The 25,577-nt window shown below is 37.9% G+C and overlaps 1 protein-coding gene across 3 annotated transcripts in view; it reads left to right on the top strand.

Moving 5' to 3' along the window:
* The first annotated feature begins 10,589 nt into the window (after positions 1-10,589).
* LOC145767574 (piezo-type mechanosensitive ion channel component 1-like) overlaps positions 10,590-25,577 on the top strand; it is a 125,030-nt gene continuing 110,042 nt past the window's right edge. For all 3 annotated transcript variants that reach the window (XM_082579423.1, XM_082579422.1, XM_082579421.1), the window contains exons 1-9: positions 10,590-10,757; positions 11,266-11,358; positions 19,713-19,835; positions 20,329-20,371; positions 20,571-20,674; positions 21,072-21,194; positions 21,464-21,575; positions 21,976-22,077; positions 22,435-22,597. In XM_082579423.1, coding sequence (XP_082435549.1) covers positions 10,685-10,757; positions 11,266-11,358; positions 19,713-19,835; positions 20,329-20,371; positions 20,571-20,674; positions 21,072-21,194; positions 21,464-21,575; positions 21,976-22,077; positions 22,435-22,597 — 936 coding nt within the window. In that variant the 5' untranslated portion in view covers positions 10,590-10,684. The remainder of the gene's footprint in view (positions 10,758-11,265; positions 11,359-19,712; positions 19,836-20,328; positions 20,372-20,570; positions 20,675-21,071; positions 21,195-21,463; positions 21,576-21,975; positions 22,078-22,434; positions 22,598-25,577) is intronic.

The raw sequence follows: 25,577 nt of genomic DNA, 5'->3' as shown, positions 1-25,577 counted from the left end.
AGGCAAATGATCATTTCTCAAAGGATCAGCATGGCTTCAGAGGTCAAAGATCGTGCTTGACTCAACATATTGAAGTCCTAGATCAGCGTGGTCCAACTACAGGCCCGCGGGCCGCATGCGGCCCGCAGAGAGAGTTTTTGCAGCCCGCGCGCTTTCACAATATTGATTTAATTTGTATTTATGTTACAGAAGGTAATTTCAATTAGAACAAGTATAGCATTTGAATAAAAAGTGTCAAAAATTTAATTCAAATTTGTAGACAGCAGGGCCTATACTGTTTCAACCTTTCGTTACGTTTCTAGAAGAGTTAAATGCAGAATTCAGTGATTTACCACTTTATACAAATGTCAGGTGGCTTAGTGCTGGAAAAATACTGCAACATTTTTTGGTCTTCGGAAGGAAATACTATCATTTCTTCATACAGCACAATTGGGTGAAACACAAATGCACCAAACTCAGTTATGCGACAAAAACTTCCTGTGCAATCTTGCTTTTCTTACAGACATGACAATGCACTTGAATGTGTTAAACCTAAATTTGCAGGGGCGAAAGCAAACTATTTCACATTTAATTGGACACATTGAAGCATTCCAGAGGAAACTGCGCCTTTTTGCTATATGCTTGAAAAGTAATGATTTTTCACCCTTTGATTGCTTGTCGGCTGCATAGCCGAGTGGTGAGAACACTGGAACGGTAATCGAAAGGGCGCCGGTTCGACACCATTGCGCCTTTTTGCTATATGCTTGAAAAGTAACAATCTTTCACCCTTTGATTGCTTGTCGGCTGCATAGCCGAGTGATGAGAACACTGGAACGGCAATTGAAAGGGCGCCGGTTCGACATGCGGCTGTGTCTGTGGCAGGACACTTGAAGGCATGCCTGAAGGTGGACACGAAGATTGGCTTCCTTGCCTTTCCGTCCACTTAATCTAAATCTTCAACCACCAGGTGTAAGCCTGGATACGACAAACAAAGCAAAAAAACCCTTTGATTCTTTGCATGCACTTGTGGTAGATGATTTTGAAGCGGAATGCTCCCGTTTTGTGAAAGATAATAAGGATTTATCTTGTGAATTTGAGAATATATTTAAAGATTTTGACAGATTAAAACCTAATCTCCATTTGAATAAAAATCTTATGGATGTTAATGTAGAAACACAGCTACCGGTACCAGAACTTCAGCTCGAACTCTCCGAGCTTCAGTGCAACCAATTCTTGCTGTCAAGGAAAAATGAAAGCTCAGAGTGCTTCTGGAAAGTAGTCAGCTAGGATAAATTTCCCAAACTGAAAAATATTGCATTAAAAATGCACTCAATGTTTGGAAGCACACACATGTCTGAAAGTACATTTTCTAGAATGAAGCAAGTCAAGTCTAAAAACAGAAATCAAATAATAGACGAAACACTGAAAGATAGTCTCCGACTTCCTATCGCATTAACATACATTGAAATTGACGTAGAAACAATAGTAGGCTATCAGAGAAATCTCGACCACAGGCATCTCACTGATAGAGATTTGCAATAAATTTCTATTTGCTATTGTTTAACAATTTCGATTACGCACTCACTATCATTTTATTGGAAATGGCCCGCAAGTTGTCACGTTTTTGTAAAGTGGCCCATAAATCAAAAGTAGTTGGACCACGCTGTCCTAGATGATTGGACAAGAGTGATAGATTCTGGTTCAGGTGTGCATTGTGTATTTGTTGATATTATGAAAGCATTTGACACTGTCCCACACAAGAGATTAGTAGCAAAACTGAAAGCATATGGCGTAGAAGCATCACTCCTGTATTGGATTGAAAACTTCCTGCAAGAGAGACAACAAAGAGTCACAATTAAAGCTGCATTCTCCACTTGGACTGCAGTAAAGAGTGGTGTTCCCCAAGGAAGTGTTCTCGGACCAATTTTATTTCTGTGCTACATTAATGACCTGCCAAATGACATGAAAACCACTGTAAAGATGTTTGCAGATGACACAAAAATCTATAAAAATGTTAAGTCCATAAATGACTGCCTGTCCTTGCAATGCGATTTGGATAAACTTGTTGCATGGGGAAAAAAATGAAAATTGAAATTTCACCCAGAAAAGTGCACCACGATGTCTATTGGGAAGCACACACCCAGCTTTGATTATAAATTTAAAAATACCAGTGGAACATCTACAGTCCTCAAATGCATTGAAAATGAAAAAGACCTTGGAGTAATTTTTGACAACAATTTAACCTTCAACACCCACATTCAATCAGTAGTATCTGGTGCAAACAGGCTTGTTGGACTAATCAAGAGATCATTTGCATTTCTCAATACAAAAATGTTTCTTATCCTGTTTAAAACATTAATACGACCCAAACTTGAATACAACAACACCATTTGGCACCCGTAGCCTACCTCAAATACAATATTGTATCTTTAGAAAGTGTGCAGCGCCGAGCAACAAAACTAGTCCCATGTCTCCATGACCTACCTTACAATGAACAACTAAAAAGACTAGACCTACCAACACTAACATTTAAAAGACTGCGAAATGACATGATTTAAACTTTCAAATATCTTCAAAATTTTTATGATGTCAATGAAAAAGAACTTTTTTCCTTGCATGAAGGTGTCTACAACACTCGAGGTCACAAATTTAAATTAAAAATCAGTACCTTCAAAACAACAAAGCGAAGAAATTTTTTTCCGAATCGGATTGTTAATGAATGGAATAAGGTCATAAGGAAATAAGGAAAATTGTCACAGCACCTAGTTTGAACAGCTTCAAAGCAAGACTGGATCACCACTGGAGAAATAGAGAAGTTAAATTTGACCCACTTGGGTAGTCATATTTTGCAAGTACTGGCCGCCTCCACTAACGTTGATATTTTATTACATCTTGTAACTTGTACAGTATATATATACCGTATGTAGCCCACTTTGTATGATGTATTGTATACCTATCTCTACCGACAGTTATATTCTATCTTATATGGTGTCTCCAGCCCCAGATGTTTTTGTTTGAGTTTTTAGTGTTATGCTGTGCCTTTATAAGATGTATGCTGTAGGTAGTATTGACTAGGGTGTTGCAGGCGCCCTCATGTGGTCAAAAACAGCTCTACTTTTTTTTTGGTATTCCTTTTGGCATATTAGGACACTTTGTGGAGTTTTATTGAGATTGCAGAAAAACTGAGTGAGCAGATTGCAAATGAATTTACTAGCACAAAATTGCCATATTCCCACCATTGTGGGCATTAGCTAGTGCGTTAATTTTCGGGTAAGTCTAATTTTGGTAATACACTACTGTAACAATCTTAACAGCACCTTTCTTATCACAAGTCATGAAATATTTTACAATGCCTGATACGCTAACTCCATTTTTGAATGATCCTTATTTATACTATGGTATTTCATTAATCGGTAATCGCCGAATAGGGAACTTGCCGAAAAGGGCTCTTGTCGAATAGGACACTCGCCGAATCAGACAAACCGAATTGGACTCGCCGAAATGGGCCATTCTGAGTGTAGACACTGTGTGTTATAATCTACTATTATGACCAGTGGATCACAAAAATTAGAAAAAATGCGTTTCCTTCTGTCTACATCTCCTACTAAAGACGACCAAAAAATCAAGGGGAGCAAACTTCCCACATATCGGCAAGTTATTCTTAGCTTTCTGTCTTTCCTAGAAGAGATGGAGGAAGAAACTTCAATAAAGAAATTTAAAAGAGAATTGTTAACACAAGCAGCTAATCAGACAACAAATGATGTTCTGATATTTTATAAAAAAAGCTAACATTCCCACACTACACTCAGTAAAAATGGCTCAGAAAATAGTGAAATTTCACGATGAAATAAATGGTGTTCTCAAAATTCAGCTGGAATACTACAAAAAGAATGAAGGCAAGGATCAAATCATTTAAAGACAAGCTACAACTGACCTTTCCCTTCTGGCCTCGAGATGCAATGGAACGTATTCCGATAGAAGATAGAGAATTTTTAAGGAGCATGCAAATGACAAGGAAAGCGACAATGGGTGGAAGTGATCAAGTAGGCTACTTCAACGAAATGTAAAAAGGAAGCTATCGAGAATTGCAGTTCAGAAACAAAGAAAGGAAAATGAAAAGAAGCGGAAAGAAGACATGAAAACCATCATTCTTGAGAGCTCAACTGATAATAACAGTGAAGAAGATTTAACAGATAGTATTGAAGTTTCATCTGCCGATTAAGCGTACTATGAAAACAGGAACAACAATTTTTGTTCCCCATGATATTTTGCAATCACGTGGCTTAGTGGCTACTAGTTTAAGCAACAAGATAACACCAAACGCATTATCCACAATCATCCATTTATTAATTCAAAGTTGTTCTGGAGAAACCAATCGGATAAATCTGCACCCTGCAACTGCTCACAGGTGTAGAATCAAGACTATTTTCAAAATCACTCAAGACATTACAGAATCTTGGTCACCCCCTGAAGTTGGCAACATCCACTGGGATGGCAAGTTAATGGCTTTATTGCAAGATCCCAATAAAGAAGTTGACCGGCTTCCTATACTGTTGTCCGGTGTAGGTGGTGCAAAACTACTCAGTATTCCACATTTGCCAACACGCTCTTCAGAAGCTGCAGGAAGGCTAGTTGCAAATGCCAGTCTAGAGCTCTTGGATAGTTGGAGCTGCAGGGCTTGCCTTGCACTCTTGCAGGTATGGTTTTTGACACCGCTAGTAGCAATACTGGCCACAAAACTGGTGCCTGCATACAATTGCAGAATGATGTTAAGAAGGATTTGCTTTGGGTAGCATGCAGGGCTGCAGGCATCACGTTCGTGAAGTAATCCTGAGTCATGTTTGGAGTGACCTTAAAATTGAAAGCAGCAAAGGCCCTAACATTTCTGTGTTTGAGCGATTTCACAATAACTTTGAAAGTGTTTGTTACAACTTGCCAGATGGTTTCTGCATATCGAAATCACATGAAAGTAATTCGTTATGGAAAGACAGTCGAGAAGAATTATCTCTACTCTTTAATCAGATAAAGCAATATCCGGATTCAACTAAGTTCTTAAGAAATGATTATCTAGAACTTATAAATTTATGTGACTTGTATATGGGAACTACTTCTTCAGTTGGTGTTACATTGCAACCACCAGGAGCACTGCACCGAGCCAACTGGATGAGCAAGCTTATCTATTGTTCTTCTGGAAATGGAGATACTCAAATTGCAAAAGCCTTATGTAGTTTTGAGGCAGGATCAGCTGAAGAAGCTGAAGCAAAAAACTAAGTTGATCACTTCCATGTTGTTAATGATTCTGCAGAGCGGGGTGTCAAGTTGGCACATGACTTCCTTCCATCTGCTTAGCTTGAAGAACGCTACCAGAACATTCTTCAAGCTGTAGAAAATACAAGCAAGTCATTGCATGTTGGTTGGCATGGATATGTTGTGACCAATCAATTTTGAGTTAATAATTATCCAAAAATACACTTAATTATAGAAGATGAGTGTTCAATAATATAATACATTTGCAAAAAAACTCAAAATCAGGGACATAGGCAGTAATTTTTTCAAAATTTTTAAAGTATAGATATGATACAATCAAATACAAGTGTCAATTAATAAACATTTTCATCATTGAAAAACAACCATATAAAAATAACACCAATTTTTTTCATTTACGGGCGGTGAGTTGACATTTTTTCATGAAAATAGTGAAATTAAGCATTGAAAATTCAAATTAAATCTGCTAGTTCAATTTTCAACTAATCTTGTTGAAATTGCACACAATGTGTTTTTTTACCAAAAGGCACATAGGTATAAAAAAAAGTAGAAGTGAATTTGATGAAGTTTAGTTTTTTGAGGGGCGCCTGCAACACCCTAGTATAGACTCGTTTTTTTCTTAGTGTTATTTTTTTGTTTATAAATGACTTCCTTGTTGGTATTCTATTTTGTTTTTTTATTCATTTAATATTGCTATGTAAGTTATCATGAAGGTGAAAAAGCACTACTGTGCTTGCACCACCATTATTATTATTGTTATTATTATTATATTAAGAACTTCTTCCTTTTGTGTCACACGGCGTAGCCCAGGAACTACAGTCACCTGCAAAAGTTAAGTTTTATTTATCGTCTGCAGCTCGGTTTTTAGAGAACCACTGATTAGTGAACTTACCCAACTCATGGTCTAAGGCAGGGTTGTCCAAACTTTATGGGACGCGGGACGCATTCGGCAAGGAAATTAGATCGCGGGCCGCAGTTGACATTTTTCCTCTTATACACTGTCTCACCGTACCAGATGTAAAGTAAAACACGTACATGTGTAAATGAATCTTTATATTTATCATAAAAACATATTGGGGAATAGATTAAAGAAGCTAAGATGTGAATACTACGAATAAGAGAGTTTTGGAAATTTTAAGCAACGTCAGTAGACCAGGAAACCTTATAAATAACTGACAAGTATGAATAAGAATAAACCATAAATTTATTCGTAAAAAATATTTAAGGAAGTACGTAAAACCGTACAGTTTACTTGAAATTCAGTGAGATGGGTGTGCCTGCATTTTGGAAGCCAGCTCCTTTGTGTCAATGTCAACTGAGGTTAAGGCTAAACGAAGGCAGGCTTCGAGAGATGTTTGTTTAACCCATTCATGGCCGGTGTCCTTTTAAAAGGACATCGTTTTGAATGCATCAGTATTGCATCATCTTATTTTGATTGAATCATTTCGGACTTGCTAGTAGTTGTTTATGGTCTGTTTTGGAAGGTGTTGATAAATATTTGCGAACAACGTACTTTTTCTGAATTTTGTGAAAGTTTGAAAATTGTTGAAAAATGAGAAGAGCCCGATAAAGTGAAGTGAGGAGGAACATGCATGTTTTATTGCCTATTGGTAATAGATATGAATTATGTTTTTTCATAGTTTGACACTCTGTAATATTGTGTAAGGTTTTGCTTTTTTTATTTGTTTATTTTGCTTTATATTTATTGTTGCCTTTTAAAAGGACACCGGCCACATGGCCACATTTTTTTGGTTGTTTGTAACACTGTCAAAGAATATTGAACATCGTGTAAAAGCAGCACATTGTGCCTATGGTAGACTTAACCAACGTGTTTTCAACAACCATGCTATATTTATCCGCACAAAAATTATGGTCCTCCGGGCAGTCATTCTATCCACTCTTCTCTATGCTTGTGAAACCTGGACATTATACCGCCGTTACATCAAACGTCTTGAAAATTTTCAGCAGAGGAAACTGGGTCAAATGTTAGGCACTCGTTGGGAAGATTGTCTCACCAAAAATGCAATCCTTGATCGCGCTAGGTTGCCCAGTTCAGAAGCCACCATATTGCAACACTGCCTTCGCTGGACAGGACATGTCATGAGAAGGAACAACGAGGAGGGAAAACTAGAGACAGGAAACCCCCCTCCAGAAGACCAAGAATGAGATACAAAGATCAGCTGAAAGTCTACCTCAACCATGCAAACATTATTCTGGATTCATGGGAAAACCTTGTTAATGACAGATTACTCTGGAGAAAAAGATCTATGGAAGGCACGGAAATTTTCGAAAAAAAAAGGATACAAAAAGCCCAAGAAAAACGAACACTAGAAAAGTTAAAACTACCACGTCCCTCCCCCCATACAATCCTTACCCCCCATACAATGTGACTTTTGCCCACGTCTTTTCCATCATACACTGGCCTCCAAAGCCATATATGACATCACCATCCAAAGCCAAATTCGATTTGATGACGAAACTAATGCTCGGTCACGAGCTGGAGCCGACGACTGTCAGTGGCGTATCGCTATGGTTTGTGCCGCCGCGGCGGACCATGATTTTGCACCCCTGAACGCGTGAAGTAGGAACCAGCAAATAGAATTCGAGCCAAATCCATTTCAAAAAGATTTTGACTATGCTTTTTCGTTTACATTTAAAAATATTCTAATGCCACAAGCTTCCGACCGAGGGGGAGACTGCCAACTGGGGGGGGACACCCCCCCACTAGCTTCGCCGATGGTTACCGTGAATACAATATGTTCATACAATAACTTTGAAACGTCCTTTAAGAAAGATCTGACAAATTTCTACCGAAACAAACACCTTCTTATGTTAAGGTATCGCGAGATTTACATTTGACTATGTGGCCGGTGTCCTTTTAAAAGGCAAACAAAAAAATGCATCAAAAAAGCAAAAATGATCAAATTTTTTTAAACTAATTCAAAAGTTATGACAATACAACTTTGTGGCTGAAATATTTCCTAAAAAGAGCAACGGGAACTTGTGGCGGCTTTTAATGGGTTAAGTAGATTCCTCTCTTTGGATTTAATCGACTTCATTGCGGAAAATGCTGCTTCACAAAGGTAGGTACTGCCAAACATTGACAGCAAGTGCAATCCAAAACGGCGTAAATTAGGATAATGCTGTTCAGAAAGAAGAGGCCAAAATTGAGTGATTGGCAGTGTAGCTTTGCTTAATAAAAACTGATCACTTTGCAAGTCACACAATTCAAGCTGCAAATCGTCATCGGCTTCTGATATAGTTATAGTCAGCGGAGCATTGAATACATTGAAGTTTTTTGGATTTAGCCATCAAAAGTGATACATCATAAGAAGCAATGGTTGTAGAAGACGAAGGCTTCACTAATTGAAACATGTTTTCTTGACGCTTACGCAGGTTTGATTTGAGATCATTGAGTAGGGCTCGCCGCGCCTCACCAGTGTATTTATCATAGCCAGTGACATGAAGAGTGCTGTAGTGTCGTTGTACATTGTACTCTTTCATAACAGATATCATTTCATTACAAATTAAACATAAAACTTATATGCGGATTTTTATAAATTTACCATTTTAAGGTTGTGTTTCTAGGGTCGGCTTATATGCGAGGATATACGGTAATTTTTAAAAGTTTTCTAGAAGAGGCGGTGGGCCGCATTGAAGGAGGTCGCGGCCGCATGCGGCCCGCGGGCCAGGCTTTGGACAACCCTGGTCTAAGGGATTGGGTACTGATTCCCGAATGTTTGACTACCAAATATTGCGTTAATATTACCTTTCAACATGTCACAAATGTTGATCGCAAAGGCATTGCTTTAAACGTATTTATACCAAAACTAACCATAACCAACAAAGGAGAGATTTTGATATCTTTTTATTGATAAAAATAAAAGTTTTAAATTGATTCTGCAATGACTGAGTAAGATCAGAAATAAAATTCATCCCCAGTTAATGGTGTATTGATTTCAGCATTTTCTGGTTTCCCAGTGAATTTGTACAATTGATCAAACATGTCAAATTTACCCTGCAATAATCTTATCTTCCAAAGATAAGGTTTTTTTTGTAAAATTAGACACCTTATCACTGAGGGTAAGTAAATTTGTCTGCTTTCCTTGCAGCGATAAATTAAGGTTATTTGCAGTTGTTCAAAAATGTCAGCCAAATAAGTCAGAACAGTAACCCAACAGCATTACATAACACAAACAGTCTGTTAAACACTTTAAACACTTTTCTCCTTGATAACCAGCGAACTTGAGTATGCATCAGTAGCTGTTCATGACCAAGATCCATACTCGAACATAATGAAGCAAAGAGATGACAATTTAGTGGTTGAGCCTTGATAGAATTAACAACTTTTATGCAAAGGGTTAAAAAACAACGATTTCAGACTTTGCTCGCGGACCACCAGGCAAATGCCCGCGGACCACAGGTTGAGAACTGCTGGAATAACATTTCCAGAACCCATTCTGCCATCCTTCAAGATTAGATCGACAGCTGCGAGATTACATGTGGTGCTCATGACTAATCTTGATTACCAATGTCCATCCTAAAGTGTAGTGCATATGCCGTCCAATAGACCTACTTTGTTTCTTTTACAACTTTATATATGGAGTTTACTGCTGTGATGTAGTATCCAAATACATAACAAATGCAATGCGGTAAAATTTCTGAAAAAAGAAATAAAAGCATTTTTTCTGCTAGATTTAACACTACCACGTGCCCTTTCACTTCTTGAAGCAAATAAGACACCGATTTACAACATCATAATGCTGACAGACACAGTTCATAGCAACCATAATTGCAAAAAAAGTCTACAGTATATAAAAATTCATATAAAAGGGAAATCAACGTAACTTGAAAACGATCAATGATAGAAAAAAACTGATAGCATTTTTGGAATCAGTGCTTGAAAGTCATACAGACACACTTAAAAAATGTAACCAAACAATTTTTTTTCATAATTTTGTTATGTAGTGCAGTCCTGGTCAAATCTTTAGATGAACAAATTAAAAGAAACTTTACCTTTCTTACTTTTGTTAATTTTAGACTTGGTAAAGCATTCTACTTTCAACTGCTGCAAGGTGATTTCTTCTCATATGACAATCAAAGTTATTAGACATAAAGGGCTCATGCTCTGGGTCAGCATCACTGTGTGCAGGATGGAGTTGCATAGAGCTCTATGAGCTACAAGTGCTACAAAATTGTCCTTTTTCTTTGAATTGGACAAGAAAGCTTATTCTGTCTGGTCAAAATCAAAATAACAATGTATTAAAGAATTAAACATTTCATGTTAAATATGCATATTTCAGATGATGAACAAAGCCTAGCTTATGCATTTGATCACTGGGGTATGGAGCACTTGTGAGAAATAAGAATATTAAATTTAGACTGCCAGAATTCAAAGTACAAGTGTTTATTGTTGGTCGGTTGAGGATTTTATCTCAATATGAAAAACAAAGCTATATTTGGAATCACTTGGATTCTTTATTGGATTTTCATTCCCATTACATTAACAGGAAGTAAGATTTATTATGATTTATAAATGTTTTGAACTTAAATGCATCAGTATAAACCATGTTTTTAATTTTGGTAAACTTATATTAAACTATTAAAGTTTCAATTTGCAAGGATAAAGGGAATGTGCAAAAATGATTAAGTTTCATTATTGAGACTTTTGCAGAAACACACAGTTTTGTCTAAATATTTCTTTAAAGCAATGTGTTTCTTCATTCGCTTTTGGTTTATTCATATCGTGAAAGGTTATATATATTTAAGCTACAATTTCCATCTTTCAAAATATCATTGAGGCTCTTTTCCATATAGTCAATTTCAAGGTCAAAGTATAGGTTAATGGGTTATTTCTCCACAACAGGCTCAAGGAAATAGATAAGTTGAAAATTTTCATTACAATTATGCTTTGTATGTTGATATTAGTCAAGCGGTTGTTGAGATGTTTAATTGCTCAATTCAACAATTTTGTGAAAATAACCCTACTTTAAATTGATTTTAAACCAATTCAATTTTTAGGTGTGATTTTCCGCTTCAATCTACTATCATGTATTTACTTGATTTTTGCATTAACTCTTCCTTACTCTCCAAGATTGGCACCTGAAAAAATAGGTACATTCTTTCATCTAATGTACATTGTACGTATTAAGTATTAAGACTGTTTTGTTTGAGTACCGTATATACAACATATTTCATTAGGTTTTGAATATTCATAATCTATTCTACACTTATTAAAGCTGTAGTGTTTTTTGTGATGATTAATTGACTTGTACCCAAATAAATATGACGGTGTCCAACGTTTTTTGTAAACAGTTGTTCGTAAAACAATTCTTCGTAAACAATTGTTTGTAAAATTAATTCTTCGTAACACAATTCTTCGTAAAGCATTTCTTTTTTTGCACATAAAGGGCTCATGCTCTGTCTTAATAAATTAAGATAATTATTAAGATAATTTTTATGCACAAAGAAAAATATGAACAAGACACCGAATTAAACAATAACTCTCAAAGTCCGAAACGGGCCGGAAGTCTGCGGCGACGGCTCGACCTTCGTGGGTTGTATGGCCCGAATTCCGGTACAGTCCGTGTGTCGTCCGAATCCGTTCGAGCTGAGGTGGAGACAGCGGAGGAGTCGACTGTTGGTGCAAGAGTTTCTCCCGGCTCCTGGTCCTCCGATGATGCATAGCGAGGTTGCAGTTGGTCCATATGGCGCCTCCACGTCGGACCATGTGGCAGCAGACGTACCAGGAAGATTCGGCTACCCTGTCGCTTAATCACCTCGACTGGAACCCAACGAGGATCCTGGCTCCGTCGTGGAGTGAATGATAGCGCGTAAGCGCGTAATAGGGATCTCCCGGTTTGAAATGTCGTTTTGTAACTTCAGAGGCGTCCGTGTTGTGAGGGTTTTGTCGAGGTACCACTTGAGACGGTGTGGGGAGAAGCGTGTCGATCTTGGTTCGAATCTGACGATTGTTGAGTAATTGGCTTGGAGAGTAGCCACTCGGAGTGGGCGTGCGTCGATATTGCTGTAGGAATTCCAAGACGGCTTGTTTTGGGGGCAGGGAAGATTTGCAAAGTGCTTGCTTCAACGTACGTACGAGGCGCTCCGCCGCTCCATTGGTTTCCGGATGGTAAGGGGCACCCGTGATGTGCACCATACCCCTCTCCTTACAGAAAGTTTGGAATTCTGTGGATTTAAAAGTAGTAGCATTATCGGTAACTATAGTATGGGGATAGCCGAAATGAGCAAAATCTTCTTCTAGCAGGTTGATAGTAGCTGTTGAAGATAAGGAAGTAGTAGCATGAATACATGGGTATTTAGAAAAAGCATCAATGCTGAGTAACCAACGGTAACCCATGAATTCTACCGCATAATTTATGTGTAAGCGACTCCACGGTGCTTCTGGAACCGTCCATGATTGGACCTTGGTTTTAGATTGCGGTTGATATTCGCCACAGCTACTGCACTTGTGACAAAGTTCCGCTATGTCTCGATCGATGTTTGGTCAGTAGACGGACGTTCTTGCCAGCTGCTTCATTCTCTCAATGCCGAAATGTCCTTCATGAAGCAACTGAAGGACGGAAGGACGAAGTTTGGACGGGATGACCACTCTGGAACCGTAAAGTAGACATCCGTAACAAGTAGAAAGAGAGTCTGCGTACTTACGAAACGGTTTGACCTGGTCTTGTGGAGAAGACTTGGCCGGCCATCCTTCATGAATGAAACGCATTACCGTGGAAATGGTAGGATCTTTAGAAGATTCTTTACGTAGTGAGGCAGCATTTGGGGTCTGGACCTGCAAATCCAAAGCATCGATAGCGCAGACGATATCAATGTCATCCGCACTTTCCTCTTCATTGAAGACTTTATCCCCTCCTGCTGGTAAGCGACTCAAAGCATCAGCGTTTTGATGATCCTTCGTCTTCCTGTACTCAATAGTGTATGTAAATTGCGACAAAAACAGTGCCCAACGAGCCAAACGATTTGCTGCCAAAGAAGGTGTCGATTTGGTCGGGCCAAAAAGACTAAGCAATGGTTTAGGATCTGTGACCAAAATGAATGATCTACCAAAAAGATATTGATAGAATTTCTTTAGCTCAAAAATTATCGACAAAGCCTCTTTCTGATTTTGACTATAGTTTCTCTGAGAGGCTGTTAATACTTTTGAAATGTTTGCTATAGGCCGTTCTGTGCCATCTGGGTAACGGTGAAACAAAGTAGCACCAATGCCCACACTAGAAGCATCACATGCGATACCTACCGGAAGTGACGCATTGAAATGTGTAAGAACCTCATCAGTAGATAGATGATGCTTCAGCTGAGCAAAAGAGTTTTCCTCTTGTTTTCCCCATCTCCAAGGAATGTCCTTTTTCTGATGATGGTATAGTGGTTCTGCTACAGTAGAAGCGTTCAACGGTAGAAACTTCGAATAAAATTGTAAGGACCCTAAAAATGAACGAAGAGAAGATACGTCAGTGGGGGCAGACATCTCCAGTACGGCGTTTACCTTGGGACCTTTGGAGATGCCCTGCCTGGACGAAATGTGTCCGAGATACTCTACCTGAGGTTGTGCAAACTTACACTTGTCTTTCCTACACCTCAGGCCTTTTAAGTGAAGTCGATCGAGGAGGCGTCTAAGATTCTGGAGATGCTCTTCAGCAGTAGTGCCACTGACAAGAATGTCGTCTAGGTAGACTGCAACCCCTGGAAGATCGGCTGTAAGGTCGTCCACGATCTTCTGAAAATAACCTGGAGCAGAAGATATGCCAAAAGGTAAAACATTTTGTAAAAGTACGCCACGGTGAGTGCTTAATGCGAGTCGTTTTCGACTGTCAGGACCAAGTCGAATCTGATTGTAGGCATCAGCCAAGTCTATCTTGCTGAAACCGTACCCACCACCCAACTTTTGCATTAAGTCTTCTGGTAAGGGTAACGGGTGACGATGGGTCTCCAGGGAAGGGTTCACCGTGACTGAATAATCGCCACATATGCGTAACTTGGCCTTCGCTTCTGAAGAGTTTGAAGGCTTACGGACTGGAACAACCGGTGTGCCCCAATCGCAAAACTGAACTGGTGTCCATACACCACGTGCAATGCCCGAATCATAGGCTTGTGCTAAGTCCTCCTTTAGCGCGAAAGGTACAGGCCTAGGTTTGAGAAAAACAGGTTTAGCATCAGACTTAAAATCTATGTCTAGTTCGTAATCTCGTAAGCACCCGAGTTCAGGCTTAAAAACATCTTTGAACTCGTCACATAAGAGGGAGCATGCTTTCTCCAGACTCTTATCAGGCTTGTCGTATGACTGGATACTCTGTAAAGTAGAATAGTTAGACAGAAGGAATTTATCGATAGAAATTCCTAAAGACGAAATTGCATCACGACCTAGCAAGTTCAGTCCTTTGACTGTCGTGACTACAAAAGGAATATTATCTGACCTTCCCGTGGAAGGACAAGTTACCTGGGCCGTGAAAGAACCCCTGATTGGTACTAGATGCTTGGTAGCAGATTGGAACTGCGACACTGGTGCTTGCAATTGAGGTGCGCCTACCCGAGTCCAGACGTCGTTGGAAAGGAAATTTCCATTTGTAGCAGTGTCCAGTTCTAAGTGTGTGGTTACCGAATTCATGGAGATCGGTACTTTCAACTTTGAATTTCGAGGTTTTCTGCAAGAACTAGAGAGCATGTTAATTTCCTCGATACAATTTACCTTAGAAGGTTTGAACTGTCTAGCTTTCTTTCGACAAACACTCTGTAAGTGTCCCGTAATATTGCAGAAATGGCAAGTGGCTTTCTTAAACCTACAGTCATTGGCGTTGTGGTTGGAATTACCACAGCGATAGCATTTTTTATTTTTAGAAGAAAAGAAAGTACCTGTAAGTTGCCTAGTTTTTGGAGGTTTGCTGATGGTCCTTACTTTCGCAACTGGTACTGGTGTAGTGCCGTAAACAGTTTCTTTGGCCACCTTGGCTGCCTCTTCGGTTTCTGATGCAACCTCCACCGCACGTTTGAAAGTAAGTTCATCAGCTCTGATTTTGAATAACGCCTTAAGCACCGCCTCGTTATCTATTGAACAAATAAAACGAGTACGTCAAGCTTCGTCCACTGGATTTGAAATGGACGAGAAGTCACAGGTGGCAGCTGCCTGGCGTATGCGGATGGCTAGTTCTTGAGCTGTTTCACCGGGCTTGCGCTTCATTTCGCTCCAGAAACGGAATCGCTCCCTCACGATGAAGCGTTTTGGGTCGAATTGTTGAGCCATGTAATTTGTAATTTCCGTCATGGTGAGATCGTTGACTTCTTTTGGGTTTGTTTCCTGCGCAGCCAAATTTGTCAACATTTTGTAGATTGTAGGTGATTGATTGGTGAGAAAAACCTGCGGCATTTTGTCTTGTGCGACTGAATGTGCTGCTACAAAGGTGTTAAACCTCTTCCAATAGTCTGCCCACAGTTCAGTGGTGGCATCGAACGCTACGAACTTAGGTAAAGATACCTGTTGTTGTATTGTTGTTGGCTGTGGTCTTGAAGTTTGGGCTCGTATTTCTCGTAGTTGTTCTTGGTGGCGCCTTTCTTGTTCTTCTTGACGTTCCTCTTGTCTGGCAATTTGCTCCTTCGTCTGGCGTTCTTGGTTGGCAATTTGTTGTTGCAGAACTTCGATCAGTTTCTCCATGTTTCTAAAATCCTGTAGATATTCTGTAAAGATCCTGCCGAAGACGCCAGTTAAATGTCTGTTGTATTTCCAGACGTTTAATATAAAATAAACAATAATAATTGTAGCGATAGCCAACCAAGTGAGAAAACCATTTACCTCTTGTACTTACTGACTTATGTGCACAAAAACAACTCAATATATATCAAGAAAGAAACGCAAAACAATCAACTAAGGAACGTGGTGCAGAACGCTCAATTGATTACACGCGCAGTGCGGTGGTAATCAATTCCAACGTCTGTACCAGAAAACGCTGAACTGTGATTATGTAGTGACGCTGGTCACGAGTTACATATATTCAACGTAAATAAAATGACGACTATAACAGTCACCCTTTCTTTTTGACTCATTTATTATCTTTTGGTAATTATTATAATCAATATTAACAACAATTTTCGATGCAAAGTGGTTGCCCCAGACCACATGTGTGTCACATGTAAACTTTACACCGAAGAAAATATATTTTTTTAAAACATAGGCTACTGCATAGCCTTTCGACAAGGCAATCCACATTTGCGTACCTTTTCTTCAACAACATCTAAAACAGCAAAAGCACTACAAACAAAATCAGCAAGTGGCTGAGAACGTACATTGAAGCCCCCCTTGACAAAAGCTGAAAGTACAAAGGAGCTTTAGCTGCAGAATCGGCTGTAAGTAAACTTTTGCACCTTGCACATTTGGAGCGTTTAACAAGTTTTTTGCAATATAACCGGCTATTGTAAAACCAACTTCTGCACTATTAGAAGATAATGTTGCGTCAAACATTTCAATGGCAACTTCATCCACATCTTCCTGAAACTTTTCAAAGCTTGAAATGTATGGATCACTTGCAGCTAGATCCTCTTTCCAAAATTGAATATCTCTTTTCAACAAATCTTTTTGCACATGCAAATTTCGATCTACTTTAACAGCTTCAGCAACCTTGGGAAAGCCAGACAACTTGTCAGAAATAATGTTGTAAATAATCAAAAAGTTTTATTCCCGACAGTACTGGAAACCATATGCGCAGTGTGCCTCAGTTATGTCACTGAAAATCAAATATTTTGTTTTTCTGCGAAACGTCTACCAGTTCATCAGGGTGTTTTATACGAATTTTGGGTGCTGCTGGAGTTGGTAAAGCTGATGGGCGTTTTGATGCTTCAATTGCGTGAACTGTCGGAACTGGATTTAGATGCCACTTGAGGTTATTTCTTTTACCATAACTTATAAACTTCTTTTCAAAATGTTTTATACACAAAACAGATTTTTTTTGTAAGCTCCCAGTTAGATCGGTTCATAAATTTTATCCATTGCGGCAGCAACACTACACTACTGTATATCCAAAGGAAAAGCAAACTTAGAAATATTGGTAGTAGAAGTAAGGTAGCCTGATTTGCAACCAAACGCAACGCATTTATTAGGCATTTTGTCACTTAATTCCTATAAAATGCAATGAAACAACAAGTCCGTCATCTACTTGAACATGTTAACTACAGATCATGACCGATTCGCGGTCATGTTTTATTGTATAGTAGGCCATCTTACATTCCAAGACTTGCATTACGATTCATACATTGGTCAAAGAGTTACAATATTTTGCTGACAGAAAACGATTGGTTTATCTGGTTTAGTTTTGCAAACATGAAGTTAACCTGCTTTCCTTTCGTGAACTGACTACAAAGTTAAAATAGGCTACAGTAGCAATTAAAAAGTATGCTGAAGTGAAGATACAACTAGGCTTGGGTAGCCATTGCATATCAGAAGCTTGATTTGCTCAGTAATCAGCTGCATAATTTCGGTACCGTGTATTACTTTTCTGTGCTATGTTGCTTGAGAATATCACATGAAAACTAACTGCACATATTATATTGTTTTCCTTTTCACTCTAGCTCAGTGGTTCTCAACCTTTTTGTCTTGGTGGACCCCTTTTGGTGCCTTCGAAGCTGTCGCGGACCCCTAAAAAATTCTATTTGAAATTTTGGTATATCGCGTCTCCTTATGCCTTATGGAATCATATCTTACATAATGTTAGGCATACATAAGTTTCGAAGCAACACACTTAGAAGAATTTGCTCAATTCGCAACGCAATTGATGAGATTGACGAAATTATGTTATGACTTATGAGCTATGTTGGCACACAGGATCAAACATCAGTAATTTATATGCTCATTTGATGTTTTTCTACAAATTTTATCTAAAGTTAATAGAATACTTACGACTGTTACAAAGAAATTTTCATTTGTAATCAATATTAGTTCGTTATAATTGCAGTCATTGCAAAACTGTGAGTGGTGATAGACTGCTGACTAACGTTTGCATTTCTAAGTTAATCATTGATCAACAACTTGCTGTATCAAAAGAATCAAGTTGAACATAGCCTTATATTTTTAGTTAAAAAACTAAACCTTTGTGCCATGTCCTTTGAAATTTCAAACGATGCATCAGTGCGTTGCGACTTACAGTTTGAGAATCACTGTAGGTTAATACATAAACAAAGCACAAACAATTTTTAAATTTTGTAATTTATCAGTAATGCTGAAAACTGGGAAACTTTCGCGGACCCCCTGAAAGCGCTTCACGGACCCCTTGGGGTCCGCGGACCCCCCGTTGAGAACCACTGCTCTAGCTGCTAGACTTGCCTACGCTGTGACTAACTGCGTATGAGTTTACTTCATGGTTCACTCCCATCAAGCAAAATGTCCAGCTGCGCAATATTTCAGCACTCAATTTACAAACCTTCCTTACATTGAGTCAACGTCTACAAACCTGCGATTCATGTCTAAGGCAAAAGTAATGTGTTTTGTCTGCCGAACTGTTACGGAACAGTCGGCCCGGTATTTTAAGGCTTCAAAATGTGACATAGCCGGTCATCTCTACTAGTATGGTCATGGGACGCCCCACTCTATTAGTGAAATATTTCACAGAAGGAAATATGCTAGAAATGTGAAATTTCTTGACTTTTAGTTTTTCTTCTTTGCGAATTTTCTAAACCTAAGCTGGTCATTTTTATACCTTCCTGCCCTTTACAATAAGCATTTCGTCTCAGGTGACTAGACATTTTCGTGCAATGGTGGTTATATATATGTTAATGTAAGTGCAATACAAATGATAGTGCAATTACTTTGAAGTGTGGAAACGTTCAAAAATGCCTTATATTAATGAGCAAAAGTAATTTTTTGTTTATTTTAGTTATATTTAAAAAAATTCAATTTTGAAGCCATTTTCGGAAAATTAAAATAAAAACCGACTTTCTGACGTTTTTTCATCTCAAACACTTTATTTCAATAAATTTGTTGAGTAAAAATTTAATTTCTGTACTCACAATATACATGGCTATTACCTTGTAAATTATTTTGGTTCTGTGGTTTTCATAGCTCCCGTTATTAGCGATTAATTAGCACGGGGCTAAGATAGCCCGTGACGTGCTTTCCGCGTACGAAAACAGCTCGTATTAAAATAGGGTTAACCCATTTCATTGACCTACTGGTAGTAAGCAATGTTTGTTGTTGAGTAGACTTACTATAGTATGTATTGATTTGATCTAGTCTCAAACGAAAGAAAGAAGAAGAAGACTATGTATTGTATATTTTGTTAGGAGGCGTTTAGTTTATTAAGCTATATTGGATTGCTTGCAAAGTATTGTCAGCTATAAAGAATTTCATACAAAACAAATAAAGCAACTGTATCATAGTTAATAGTTATGTAGCTCAATGCACAATATTAGGAGTGCAAACCTTTTTGAAAAACTATTTAAAATGTTGAATTGATTATATTTTTTAGCATCATGGGCAGCCTTTACCCTCGCCTTGACCATAATGTCAGGATTATTTTTGTTGGGTCATGCAGCCTTTCAGATAGCTTTGTTAGCCACTCAACCTTACGGGTCGTTAGTTGGAGCAGGATGTAAGTTGACGTATTGTCTTTGAATTAATTTTTTTATATTTTGTATGTTGAACTTTTTTTTAATGCAAACTTAATGTTCGGCAAACTTTGGTTGGAAAGCCTAAGTTTTGCATAACATTTGAGAATACTACCTCATTCAATTTGCAGAACTGTAATCAGTGTTTTATAACCTTACACTTAAATTAAGCATTGTGCCATTCTACAATATTCTGTACTGTAATTGTATTGATATTCTGTTGCTTGGGAAAAAGCACTGCAAAAGGATTGTAAAAACTGACCCTTGCTAGCACGTAAAAACGCCAAGTCTCACCCATTAAACATGAAACGAATGGATGATTAATTGATAATATGATAAAAATCATATGGCGTTGTCAACCACATAACATATAGACATAATTATATGCTGTAATGTACAATGTACATGTATTATATGTTGTTTGATATCATTGTTTGCCAAAGGTTCAGTTTTAGTGCATATATTTTTCATGTTCAGGTTCTGATGCAGAAAGCATTGCGCGATATATCGGATTTGACAGGTGAATTTGCAGTTGCAAACAAAAACCTCATACATTTTGTGTGGATGAGCTTACATTTTGTCATCTGACGCAATCGCAACTCTTTCACAGTTTATCACAAAATATTATTTTTTTGAATTTCAAACTTTTATTCTTATCAGAGACTTGTGCTTGACTTTTTAATTGCTCAGTAACGTTGTTTCTCCATTTTCTTGTTTAGATTTGATCAGGCTGATGCCGGAAATATTGTCCGACTTCTCCTACCGGACTTCGTGGTTTTTCTTGTCGCCTTTGCCGCATACGCTTTCGTGAGGAAAGCAACTGGTACGTGTGTATTTAACATTTATTGCAGTTATTTTTTGCATTGGCATTTTTTGTTAGAAACAATTAATTAAAAGGTTTTCTTTTTACCTTTACTGGTACGCGTTTACACTGTTGTGGGCTGAAAACGCCTGTTCTGTTCAACAAAAAAAGAAAAATAGTAAGCCCAGATTTTATTAGACTAATTGAGTTTGCATATTTAGGTACACTGGCACCCCCAACAGTTTACAAAAAAGAATTGTTGCGACTTATAGTCTTTTCTCCTAGTTGGTTAAATGGCTTTGTGTTAACATTGATTTCACATTTTTCAGTGAAAAAAGGACGGGCTTGTTGACTTGTAAAATCACGTTCATGTTTGATACTTTGTATTTTGAGTTACCGTAACGTATATTTTTTTCAGCTACTATGATTGCTCTTACTTCTGTAGGAGAGGAGCATTTTCAAGAAACTGCAAAATCCTCTTCAGTTCGATTAAAAAATGCTTCAATTTTGTGTTTGACGCTGCTGTTTATGGCGTTAGCAGGTACATATTGTGACAAATCTTTCAAAACTGCATTGCAATGCTGTTATTGTTTGTTTTCTGTCCAGTACCGTTGCTTTAACAACGTCTCAAAGCCAACATGTATTATAGATTTTTGTTTACTTTTGCGATTAATTATCAATTATATCTTTAGCAACGTCAACTGACGTTTTAATGAACTGGTGTTTGTCTTCATTTTAGTTTTGATCCCAAACATTTAACCCTTTTCCCTTATCTTGTCCACATATGCATTATGCAGATTTTATTTTCAGGAATCGCGTATCCTAACCTGATCTCGTTCGTATACTTGTTTGTTTTTATAATTCACGCCATAATGTGGGCTCTTCATAGTTCCCTGCTAGTTCCTGCAATGGCCGCTCTCAGGTATGTTTGAAGGTGACCTTTTATCTAACTTTTTTTGGCTATAATCAAATTGGTCTTTGTTATTTAAAGTTTGTGTCAGTGGATAAGATTTTAGAAGACCCCCTCACCACTCTCTCACCGGTCAAATGATACCAAAAACAAATGGATTACGAGGCAGTCCGGAATAAAAGTCGGGCTTTTCATCTCTAATGCCAAGACACATCAACGTTAATCTTGCTGGGTAGTTTGGGTAAATCCTTTTGCTTTGACGTAAGATAGGATCAATTTGGGTCTTCAGAGCAAAGTGGGAAAAACGAAACCAAATCGAAGAAAATATAGATTGGTTGAATTTTGGATTCTTACTGAAACACAAAAACAAAAATTTACCCGCAATATTCGTTAAGTTTTTATTTGATTTCAGGGCTGCACTCACTGTTCTCACCATTCTTCAGTTGTTGCTGTTGAATGTTTATCAAATGCAGTTTATGCAAACATGGCTTCCACCAGATGCCCTCTATTCAAGGTATTGCATTACCTAGTCTTTAGCTTTGTCATGAAAAGACAGTTGTATGTACATTAGTATTTGAAATATGTAACTGATGTGACAAGAGAGTTCAGTACTTACATCTTTTCAACCATTTGGTAAAATAAGAAATTAAACAATGAAAAATTTAAAAATTGGCCACTTCGAAGTTAGGCGCCTTGCTAATATATTTGTATCTTATTTTTCAATTTTGAGTAGAGTCCACCACACCCTGCGCTGAACTCGAAGTTGATCGTTTGTGTTTCACTTGCATTTGAATGCTTTAATAGTAATAAATTGGTAACTGAAATACTGCACTTTCAAATTCACTCTGTCTACTTTCATGTGTGTTTTTAGGCTTATTGGGCTGACTGCTATTATCTCCACCGACTGCAGCGCGACTTATAAGTTACTACTACAGAAAGGCGTTGATTGGACAGAGTATGTCAGCCCTGCCTGTATATTTGTTTTGCATTGGACGTTGGCTGTTGGCGTGAGGATGTTTTATCAAGATCTGGAGGTACTATTAAGACGTATGCATGCTTCTACGCTCAGTCTGATGCCATAACTCGTCACGCTATACAGATTTGTTTCTATGATTTTTAATGATTAAAATTTACTGCAAGCCAGCTTGTTTTGCAGTAAATGTTTAAAAACCAAGAAAATGCAATGCAGCAGTGAATTAGCGTTTCAACCATTACATCAAACAAGCCGAAAAAAAGCGTTGAAAACATTGTCAAGGTAGCGCTTACCACATTTGCAAAGTGATCAATTTTTAAGTTTTATGATCAACACACAAAATAATTGAACACTGTTCTGTACCTACCAGGTTATATTTGTGATGTGCTATTATTTGGGGTATAGCTTCGGTAGAGAGTTTGTCTTGTTGAACCATAGGCATACGAAGCCGAGCAACGTGATCAAGTTTAACATCTTCAAGTTTATTACATTTACATAAACATAAAACTACGCATCAAATTAAGTATCGAACGTTTTCGACATCACAAGATGTCCTCTTCAGGAATAATATACATACAAATTAACTACATCTGAAAAAAATACAATGGTTAACTAAATCTATAAACAGAAAAAGACCAAAACTGCACAGTACTTCTGACCAGCTCAAACTCAACGATATAGGCTCCACATATTTGGGGTATCTATTTTGGAGAATCCGATTCAGACAATCCGATTCAGACAATCTGATTCGGAGAAAGTCTTTTTTGGAGAGTTCTAAAATTCCACAGCGGCATTTGTTTATTCCAAGAAATTAGCTTATAATAGAGGTTAACCAAGTAAAGCGTCAGCGAAAAAGTTTTAACTAAAGAAAATACCAGGTATCAAACGGCGTTTCATGATTAACACTGGAGGTTAATAAACCCTCAGCCTAAAAAGCAGTGGCCAAACAGTGAGTAAGTAAACTGTCAACGAAAAAGTTTCAACTAAAGTCTCAGCAAGAAAAAAATTAACAGTTATCAAACGTTAAATGATCTTCGAAACTACCGTGCCAGTAGGCTATGTTAGGCCGGCGTCCACAAACCAACATTTCTCCATTGTGTTGGTATTCGAAATGTTTTTCCCTTCACTCGCATTCGCAATATGTTTTCACCATCAAGGCAAAGTATGAGCGTTGCTGTCGTCCTATAAAAACTCGAAGACTACCTCTACACCTACGTGTGAAGCAGTGCATTTAAATGCAGCTGCAAATATGTTTCAGGTCTTTGTTTGCGTTGTTCTTTGAGTCAACGCAAAAACACGATATCAGTTTTAAACAGAGTTTTATGAACACATTTTTTAACTGGATTTTTTATTTTGGCTGCCGGGCACTAGAATTTGGCCGCCGGGAAGCAGCTCTGGTAAGCCATGCTTGGTCTCTGGGAAAATAAACGAGCTTAGAGGCCTAGTTACGCATACTTCGAATCCCATTCGATATATTTCCGCCATAGGAAAGTTGTTTTGGTAACTTTTATAGCGATTATTATTAATACCTCCCGATTATAACCTCCCCATTAAAAGTACATTTTTTACAGTTGTAGCCTACACTGTGTATATTTAGTTTTCTTTGTCAGAATGCAGAAGAAACGATATTGTGGAAATAAAATACAGTGACATAATCAACGAGAGGAAAAGGTTGCAAAGCCGTAATGGTTAAAGACATGCATGTTAAGATCCAATTCCCAATTGCCCATTCATAGTTGTTACGCATGACTCATTAGCACGGTCGACATATCAGTGGCGACTCTGGCAATCGCTTCCTTAAAACGTAATGAATTAACTTTATTAGCCCAGGCAAGCTTGTGGCTGGTGGGCAGCTTTACAGAATCAGAAGGTAAATGTGTACCTACTCTCCGCATATGAAGCAAAAATTTGTTTCGATGTTTAATCAACCTCGTTTTGAGCTACTTGGTCTAGCACTCATACTTGCTGCAGTCGCTTTTGTCAGCTATGCTAATAACAAAAATACAGCAACTTGAAAGCTACCTTATATATACAGTTTAAGCTTCCAAAAACAATACTAATTTTGACCAAGCATAGTAGCCTACTGGCTGCGTGTTAGCATTGAATTATTTACAGAACTCCTCGGAAATGATTGTTAGTTTGTCTTGTAAAAATTTCTTGGTCAGTGTGATAGGTTGAGTTAATTGTCCGACCTTTTGCATGGGTATTGGGTATGGAAAGGTAAACACAAAAACCGCTTACCTAAATAATCCCCACAAATTCTCGAAAATTTTTCCGAATTGCTTTTCTCCGAAAAAGGCTGTCTCCAAAATGGGATTTTTTTTTAATTGACTTCGAATCGGATTTGCTGAATTAGATTCGCCGAATTGGGCCATTTCATTATATTAGTACCCCACTCAGTACTACTCATACAGTATAGACTAATGTATATACTGTACATAGTTTTAGAAATCTCTGCAAACTTGAATTGATATTTTAACAAACACTCCAAACCACTCAGCCATATCATTTTTGTGGATATTAGTTTCTATGACTTCTGCTCAGAAATGTTTGATATATTAAAGTAAGCCTGTAAGTTATTTCTTTCCGCATTTTGAAGGTCAGCTATTTATTCACAGCCAAGCACTTTGCTGGTATTATTATAATTATTCTTTTTTGAGTGAAGAAACGGCCAATTTAAGCATCTTTATGTTTCAAAGTTTTGTTTAACAACATTAAACTATTAAGTAAAACTATACTGGCCAAAGCTGCAAAGTGCGTAAAATTAGCAGTGGGCTATAAATGGGCAATTTTTAGTTTTACTAAAGGGACAGTTTTTTTGTGTTCTATTTAACCTATCTCAACAAAAAATCACAAATTTTTTGGTCTAAGTTCCAAGAAAAAAGTGGGCAGGGCGAAAATTCAAAATGGCTGCCATTTTTCCTGAAAAATCATGTTTTTAGCCATAATTTGGTCATTTTGGGGTATTTTTACCTGGTTGTGGTGTCTTACCCATGTTTGTGGGGTCAGGCAATCTGTTTAAGCAATAGTAAGTAGGGTTT

The sequence above is a fragment of the Aplidium turbinatum genome, chromosome 3, assembly GCF_918807975.1.
Source record: "Aplidium turbinatum chromosome 3, kaAplTurb1.1, whole genome shotgun sequence".
NCBI lineage: Eukaryota > Metazoa > Chordata > Ascidiacea > Aplousobranchia > Polyclinidae > Aplidium > Aplidium turbinatum.
Note: the sequence above shows the minus strand (reverse complement) of the source record. Positions and strands in the feature narration are given on the sequence as shown.